Source organism: Ictalurus punctatus, chromosome 18 (genome assembly GCF_001660625.3).
Source record: "Ictalurus punctatus breed USDA103 chromosome 18, Coco_2.0, whole genome shotgun sequence".
Classification (NCBI taxonomy): Eukaryota; Metazoa; Chordata; class Actinopteri; order Siluriformes; family Ictaluridae; genus Ictalurus; species Ictalurus punctatus.
Genome location: NC_030433.2, coordinates 18764633 through 18773898, shown reverse-complemented (window position 1 = coordinate 18773898; position 9266 = coordinate 18764633). Strand labels below are relative to the sequence as shown.

At 41.6% G+C, this 9266-nt stretch overlaps 1 protein-coding gene across 3 annotated transcripts in view; it reads left to right on the top strand.

Moving 5' to 3' along the window:
- Window positions 1–7076, top strand: part of lhfpl2a (LHFPL tetraspan subfamily member 2a) — a 13059-nt gene extending 5983 nt beyond the window's left edge. For 2 of the 3 annotated variants that reach the window (XM_017493634.3, XM_053687922.1), the window contains exons 3-4: window positions 419–1113; window positions 5975–7076. In XM_017493634.3, coding sequence (XP_017349123.1) covers window positions 720–1113; window positions 5975–6231 — 651 coding nt within the window. In that variant the 5' untranslated portion in view covers window positions 419–719 and the 3' untranslated portion in view covers window positions 6232–7076. The remainder of the gene's footprint in view (window positions 1–418; window positions 1114–5974) is intronic. The other variant, XM_047161875.2, reaches the window with a different exon arrangement.
- The last annotated feature ends 2190 nt before the right edge of the window (window positions 7077–9266 follow it).

Sequence of the window (9266 nt, the reverse complement as noted above, 5' to 3'; positions counted from 1 at the left end):
TAAGTAGCTAATTAAATGATGTCACTGTGAGTGGTGTACACTGATGATGTCATGGCGCACAGTCACAGTTCACCGTTACTGACCGTAATTCCAATGTGGTCTGTACTGAAACTCCACCTGTGTTAAAGGAGTGTAGAATGAAGGGTCCATCAGTTGCTGCCTCCAGTCGTTAGTGTTTAATAGGAACCACTAAAGCAACTGTTTGTAAAACTTCTATTTGGTAGGTTTCTAAAACATCCCTGCCTTCCATCCATCCTATGTAGTTATTATTCAGCCACATTAGTCGTCTAAGTCGGTGTCATTTCATTTTCACTTTTAGACTCAAAAGTGACTCATGAAACTTTCCTGCAAAAATAACGAGACGGTGTTTGTTTAAACCAAAGCTAACCTGACCTTCTGTATCTGTGTGTTTGTGTAGGAGAGACAGACGGCCATGATCTCGCTTCCTTAGTAGGATGTAGGAGAAAAAGAGGAGAGACTGAAGAAGGAAAAAAAGAGACAGACAGCGAGAAGAACGACAGAATTATTATATCTGTAGGAACGAAGACAAAGAGGGCGACAGGAATCATAAAAGGTTGTGATTTGAGACACCACCTGGAGTGGCTGGTTCACTCTCCACTTTTTCTGCTGCACTTCCTTGTTTTTCTCCGCCTCCCCATACAAGCCCTGCACACTTTTTCACTCAGGCTTCCCCATACATCCCTCCGTCCGACATCATCATGTGTCATGTGATTGTGACGTGCCGCTCCATGCTCTGGACACTCCTCAGTATCGCCGCGGCCTTCAGCGAGCTCATCGCTTTCCTTAGCACTGATTGGCTCGTGGGGTTCCCACGTGTACCTGACTCTGCCTCTGAGGCAACCAGTGAGGCCTACCGCCCCACACTGGGGCTTTTTGGGCGGTGTGTGTTTGTTGGCAGAGTCATGTGTGGCCCTTACGCGCTGACATTCAGTGAGATCGCGAGCGGATTCTGGAAGGCGGCAGCCATTTTTCTGGCGACAGGAATCCTGCTGCTCAGCGCCGTGGCCTTCACTTCCATTTTCACCATCTGTTTCCAGAGCATCATGAGGAAGAGCATCTTCAATGTGTGTGGACTACTGCAGGGCATCGCAGGTACACAAACAATCACGTACGCGCACACACACACACACACACACACACAACTACACATTCTATACACCCAGGGGATTAAAAACTCAGTCAAGTAGAGGGCAGGTCACTGGGGGGAGTTGCCCACTGGGTTCCATGTTGACCTGGAAATTGTTCAGTGATGTTCAGGGTAACAGGGTGCTCTGGATTCACCATTCAGAGTATTCTAGATAAATCACCTGCATGTAGTTCATGCTTAAGTTTGCCAGATGTTTCTTAAGTAAAAGAAGCTGAAAAAAACACCACAAAAAATCAAGGACAGACATTGTGGACCGAAAAAACCAAATACCATATTTCTTTGCTGCCATACAATGTAACATCAAAGCAAGAGACAATCTACAAAGGAAGAATGTATAAAAAAATAAATAAATATGATGTAAGGATATACCATATGATTGAAAAGATGGCAAGGATTGAAATAAATCTTAAAGGACTTTAGTGCATTGCCTATATACAGTATTACTGCATAAATAGTCACGTCAAGTCAAGTGGCTTTTATTGTCATTTCAACCATATACAGCTAGTACAGTACACAGTGAAATGAAACAACATTCCTCCAGGATCATGGTGCAACATAAAACAACACACTAACTACATGAGACGACACAGAACTAAATAAGACCTAGACATTTCTACATAAAGTGCAAGTGCAAACACCACAAGACCGTACAATGCTACTAAAAAGGGACAATGGGCACAGTAAGTGACCGTGTAGTACCGACCAGTCCACAGTTCTCGTGTGGAAGTGTCAGATATAACAGGCAGTACAAAAAAGGACTAGAATAGAATTGTTAAAAATGCTGTAAATGTAAACATAACATCCTATGACATAGTTTACAGCAGATTAGGTTATATCATACATAGACATTGCAGTTATTGTGATTGCAGCCAGGTAAAGAGTATATTCAAGACTTCCATTCACGCGCGTCGAACATGAGTACAGCTAACAAGTCTCATTTACCAACAAACATCGCTGTGAAAGACCGTGCGAAACAATTTCGAGCAATTGCAATTTCGCCAATTCAACTGCTTTTCAACAACAACAAAAACACACACACACACACACACACACAAACTCCACAAATTGCACTGTAAATTAAAAAAAAAAAAAAAAAAAAGCAAAATCAAGCATTTTTCGCTGCAACAATCACAAAAAATCTCCACGAAATCCTGTACGGACTGATTAATCGAAACCACCACTGTAAATTTGGTTTAATTTAACAATATCGCTTCTGCCCTCATCATCTGACCGCTTATAATATAGCACCTGATCCAGCACATCCTCTCGTTTTGTATTTTCTTTTATATTTATATCACACTCTGACTGTTAATTGTGTGCACAACTTCAGAAAGCCACAATATACTAAATTAAGGTCTGAAATCATAAAATGTGTGCAGTAAAACGTGCGCAGGATGTAGGCTATTTTATTGCACGTTCAATTCACTGTTCTGCGTTGTTGAATTGATAAAATAATGCCCGTGTTTTTGTTGTTTTGATGCAGTCTCAGTTTGAAGGATAAGCTGACCAAACACTCATCTGCTACACTTACAGCTCACTTTCGATTCATTCAAAATTTTATCCATAAAATGTACTAGTAATCGAGATAAGTAGTCTTTGATTAAGATATTGTGTTACATTTCAGCTGCTTTTACAAAGTGTCTGCAAATGACAGACAGACAGACAGACAGTCAGGTTTATACATTATACTGTAAGCAGGGTGATGTCACGTCAGACCTTCCTGCTGTTTAAACATTTACCACTGCAATGAAGCGCCAGCTACTAAACTAAACTACACTGCTCCCCTGAGTGTGTCTGTGCGCACGCATGTGTGTGTGGGATTCACAAACAATGACCTCATAGAGGTCAGAGGTCAAGCCCAAAGCTCTTTAACTTCATTCCGATTCAAAGTGAGTCACAATATTTTTACTCTTGTGTCATTTCCATTCGGGATTTTCTCTCTCTCTCTCTCTCTCTCTCGCTCTCTCTTTCTATCACTATCTCACACACACACACATGAAAAGCTGAGCTTATCTTGGTGTTCGTTCCAGAATATTCTGACTGGACAGGGATGATAACCTGTCTTTTCACATTTAGTCCATTCCACTGAGGTGTGCATTGCATTCTGGGAACCATCGAGTCTCACATTAGGCTGTCTAGCCCTTTCCAACATGGTGACTGATATGGAAACCTTCTCAAGGTTTCCTCTGCACTAAAGTGCTAGTGTGTCCATGAGTCCCAGTGGAACAGTTTAAATATGTAGTGTTCTGGTGCGATTCGGTCATGATTTCATCCACTCGCTAAACATACTGTAAATATCCAGTTTCCACACAGTTCCATAAAACAAGTTAATAATAATAACAATAATAGAATAAATAATAGAATTTTATATTGTTTATGAAAGCGTAGAATTTTTTTTAGAAACACATTTAGTTATTTATTATTGCCGAGGAACACATACGAAACATTTTTTTTGGATTTTATTTTTTGTAATTTTAGAAAACAAATATAACAGGTTGACTAAAAATAAATAATAATAAGAGTGCATGTGAATATGAGAATGAGATATTAAACAGATTTTTATTGATTGATTTTTTTTTTTTTTTTTAAAAGAGAGATAAAGTGGGTAATTTGGGTAATCTTCATCATCATAATCTTCACAGTATCTCGGAGATTTTATTCCTGTCTGAATCCGTCATATCAAGTAATTCTATACGGGCTACACACAGTACATGCATAGGGAACGATTACGCCATATTTTACCTTCTATAAAATAAGCAGTAGAAATAATCCCAGGTAGTTGAAGTGTATCCCGGGAAAGATCCCGGGAAAGATATACTGGGAAAGATCCCAGTATATCCTGTGGGAAAAGGCATATTTCACACACTCTTTTTCTTCAGATTAAAGACACTCCAGGAAGCGTTCACTCTTTTCTATCGTTTACTGCCATAATGCAAACTAAACCTAAGCGGTTTGGAAAACGGATGGATGGATGTATGTTTGGATATCTGGGTCTGTGTTTGTTTTATTTGTTAGGCTAGGTAAATTGCACTTCACTCAGGAGTACGTGAATACCTTTATATACAGGCCAAATTTTCACATTAATGTCATGTGAATAATTCCTTTATCGCTTTATTAAGCATGTGCATTGCATTTAATAAACTGATATTTTCCATTGTAAATTTTTATGAGGTACAACCTTAACAGCTCACTATGTACGTTGATATATTTCCTGATATCATAAGTAGTAAATGATTATTATCCAACTTTCTCCTGCTTATGAAATGGATAATCATTATTAGTATAGTATTAATAACAGTATTAGTATGCAATATGCATTTCTTAGTTAACTTCTATATGATGAACAACTGTAGTGTAGTGTTGGGTCATACAGCGTGCGTCCGGAAGTAAAGCCACTTGAGAAGTACTGTTCTGGAGTATCAAAAGCCCTGAATTGAAATCCAGAGAGCAGACGAGTGTCAGAAGATCAGAGTGTGTGAGCAGCTGAGAGGAAATGAACAGAGAGCTGGTGAAGGTGTTTAGGTGTGAGGGTGATGTTCTTTTGGGATCTGGTGTGGGTGAGAACCTTAATGGTTCTGTAGACAGTCTGTAAGGAACACTTGTAGATAGGTGGCTCGGGGGGGGGGGGGGTTAGGTGAATGTGTGTTTAATGTGTTTAATATGAACATTAAAAGAAAGTGAAATGATTTCTGAAGAAGTCGGTGTGAGGGGTTTTATTTCCTTTAGTGTGGGTGGGGATACAATCAGTGTGTGTGTGTGCATATGTAAGAGGTCATAGATTTTCCTGAGTCTGGGACACTACCCTAATGTGATTGGCCGTTTCTGTCTTAATGATGTCATCATGCTGCTCTTCATTAAGTTGATGGAAACCGAGTTTACATTTTCATTAAACATTTGTGTCATTTGTAGGAAAATCCTATCATGCCATTTAACTCAATGATCCTACAGGAACAGATAGCCCAGTGGTGACATCATTCCGTGCACGCACGCACACACACACACACACACACATTCACACAGATTCACACACAGATCATCATAGAGACACACAGTTACTCCCACAAAGATAATCACTCACACAGAGATAATCACACATGCACACATACAAAGATAATCTCACCGACAAATAATCACACACACATGCACATGTAATCACAAACACGCACGCACACACACACACACACGCAGAGTTCTACAGCAGAATTTTCGGGGTGCAGCTCTAAGCTGTGACTGATTGTTCAGGTTTATGCAGCTATGCGACATGCACAGCACTTTGAGTCTCATGGTGATGATGGTGTTGAGAATGATGAAGATGATGAGGGTGATCATGAGTGTGAGATGAGTGTCATCATTAAAATCTCACGTTTATTTCTTCTTTTGTGACTCTTAAATACTTATGACTCATCCTGTCTCTGCACACAGTAGTGTGTGTGCGTGTGTGTGTGTGTGTGTGTGTGAATTGAAACCATGCCTCCTATCAGTCAGCAGCGGTTGGGCAACATGTGGAAAGAATTTATGACCCAGTTTTCATTTCCTCATCTGAAACAGAGAGAGAGAGAGAGAGAGAGAGAGAGAGAGAGAGAGAGACAAGGGGAGAGAGAGTCAGGGAGAGTGAGGGAAAGAGAGGCAGGGAGAGAGTGAGACAGTCTGTTTTTCATCTGCTGAAGTCTCATTTGTAACTGTTTCCTCTCTCTCTCTCTCTCTCTCTCTCTCTCTCTCTCTCTCTGTGTGTGTGTGTGTGTGTGTGTGTGTGTGTGTGTGTGTGTGTGTGTGTGTGTGTGTGTGTGTGTGTTCCTGTGCTCGCAGGTCTGTTCCTGATCCTGGGCCAGTTGTTGTACGCCGCAGGGTGGGGCAGTGAGAAGGTGAAGCAGTACTGTGGTGTAAACTCGTCGGCGTATAACCCGGCGCTGTGCTCAGTGGGCTGGGCTTTTTACACAGCGCTGCTCGGCACTGTGCTCAGCTTCATCAGCGCCGTGTTCAGCGCGCAAGCCGAGATCGCCACATCCAGCGACAAAGTCCAGGAGGAGATCCAACAGGGCAAAAACCTCATCTGCCTCCTCTGAGAGAGACCCACAGGAGAAACAGAGGCCCTGATGTCAGGCACATTAACAGCAGCGTGACAGCAATCTAATGACAAGAGAACAAAACCACTTTAATTTCATCTCACTACTAAAACTCTGCTCTTATTGTGCTCTAACGTTGGAGAAAATCCTCCTCCTTCATTTTTCTCTTCATGTCCTTTGCCTTTACGCGTTCATTTGTCGTATTGTTTTTGGTTTGTTGCTTAGATTTGTTTTTTCTGCTCACTGAAATGAAGAATGAATTTGTAAATAAGTGTGTATATACTGTACATAATGATGATGATGATGAGGAGGAGGAGGAGGAAACATCTCAGTGATGAAGGTGCTGAAACCACTAAACCACTGTCACTTCCTGTTACGGGTCGAAGTTCTGCACATGTTTAACCAGGAAGCAGGAAGTTTACTCCCGCTGTTCCTGGATCAGTTCCTGGTTGTAAAACACAAGTAGACCTGCACAGGTGAAACTGACTCCGGATGAGTGGACCAAAGGAGCCAAGACCTTTGTTAAGACTCTTCTGTGGTATTTTAACAAGACTCTTCCTCCTTAACTTTTTCTTTCTTTTTCTGCTCAGCCCTTTTCCTTTACCTCTTATTATTCTCATATTTTCCTTCCTCTCTCCATTTTCTTCATATTTTCCCATATCCTTTCCGTTTCCTTATTTACTTCCTCATAGTCTCAGGACAAAAAGCAAGAGGAAGAGCGATCGTTGTGCGACAGGAAAAGCCCTAAAGTAATTTGTTCTTATACATCCATTGAGTGTGTGTGTGTGTGTGTGTGTGAGAGAGAGAGAGAGAGAGAGAGAGAGAGAGAGAGAGAGAGAGAGAGAATAATCACCAGCCACATAATCACTGCTCTTTGCCAAATAAATAAACCTGACTGAACTTTGCTGGTTCTCTCTGCCTGTTTTTCCCTTTAGAGTTCCAGTAAAACCCAAAGACGTGTGTGTGTGTGTGTGTGTGTGTGTGTGTGTGTGTGTGTGTGTGTGTGTGTGTGTGTGTGTGTGTGTGTGTCCTTATAGATCTTGAGCCAAAGACTGATCACCACTCTGCATGACATCACCTTCTCTAATCCCCGTGTGTGTGTGTGTGTGTGTGTGTGTGTGTGTGTGTGTGTGTGTGTGTGTGTGTGTGTGTGTGTGTGTGTGTGTATGTGTGTGACTCACATCCTGTGTCAATCAGTGTGAACAGAGACTCATAGCAACAGAACAATGACAGAAACACACTACACAAAGGAGAAAAACAGATCCTGCTGTCCTGCTGAGAGAGACAGAGAGAGAGACAGGCGAGAGAGAGAGACAAGGAAAAAGTGAGAGAAGAAAGGGACAGAAAGATTGCTTCCAGATTTTACGGTTTTATTTTTATTCCCAGCACTGGATGTGTGTGCATGAAAGAGAGAGAGAGAGAGAGAGAGAGAGAGAGAGAGAGAGAGAGAGAGAAAGTGTGAGATAGACAGAATGAGACTTAAATCAACTTGTTTCTGATTCACATACACTATAACCCTGCCATAATAACAGTCACTCAACCAATCACAGCTCAGCACAACCCCGAGTAATCAATCACAGTTCAGTACAAGCCAGAGTAATCAATCACAGCTCAGTACAACCCCCGACAATTCAATCACAGCTTACTACACCACCTGAATAATCAATCACAGCTCAGTACAACCCCCGAGTAATCAATCACAGCTCAGTACAACCCCCGAGTAATCAATCACAGCTCACTACAACCTCCGAGTAATCAATCACAGCTCACTACAACCCCCGAGTAATCAATCACAGCTCACTATAACACCTGAATAATCAATCACAGCTCACTACAACACCTGAATAATCAATCACAGCTCACTACAACCCCCGAGTAATCAATCACAGCTCACTATAACACCTGAATAATCAATCACAGCTCACTACAACACCTGAATAATCAATCACAGCTCACTACAACACCTGAATAATCAATCACAGCTCTCTACAACACCTGAATAATCAATCACAGCTCACTACAACACCTGAATAATCAATCACAGCTCACTACAACACCTGAATAATCAATCACAGCTCACTACAACACCTGAATAATCAATCACAGCTCACTACAACACCTGAATAATCAATCACAGCTCACTACAACACCTGAATAATCAATCACAGCTCACTACAACACCTGAATAATCAATCACAGCTCACTACAACAGTAACCAATCGTGTGTGTGTGTGTGTGTGTGTGTTTTCCATTACCAAGTTTGTGTAAATATAAAAAAACAGATCAAAGGATTCAACATGGCCACTGTTGCAGTTTACTGTGGGAACTCTGAGTATGTGTATTTTAGCCACAAGCAGCAGGTTTTCATAGCACCATGCCGACACACACACACACACACAAACCGGCTCATGCGCAGTGTGTTTGAGTAAATAAATGAATCTGGGTTTGATTAGAGGGAGGACAGTGTGAGACATGCACACAGACACACACAAACACAACACACACACAAGATAAACACTGCTTGTGTGGTAACACTCTGTGGGTTTATTTGCCTGTATGTGTTTTAAACATGAAACAGTCAGAAGATAGAGAAGAGAGGAGAAGAAAGGAAAGGAGGAGAGAAGAGAAGACAAGACAGGAGAAGAGAAGAGGAGAGAAGAGAAAAGAAGTGAAGACAAGAGAAGACGAGGGGAGAAGAGAATAGGAGAGAAGACAAGAGAAGAGGAGAGAAAAGAAGAGGAGAGGAGCTTGTTGCTATATTAGTGTTGTGCTTATGTGTAGGGAAATTGAGAAATTGGGATTGGATAGCTGATCTGGTCTCCTCACACAGGTCCGTGGTCTGATCCCAGACTCTGTCACTCTGGCGTTTTACAGATTCTCCTCGTGTCTGTGTCAGATTTCTCTGGGTTCTCTGGACAAGGCCATAAACGACTGCAGCCATGTCATCCATCAAAACAATCGGCTCAGTGAGGAGAATTGCATTATGGGGGCTGACAGTAACCTTAACTCAGTGTGCAGAAATGTATTATGGGTAT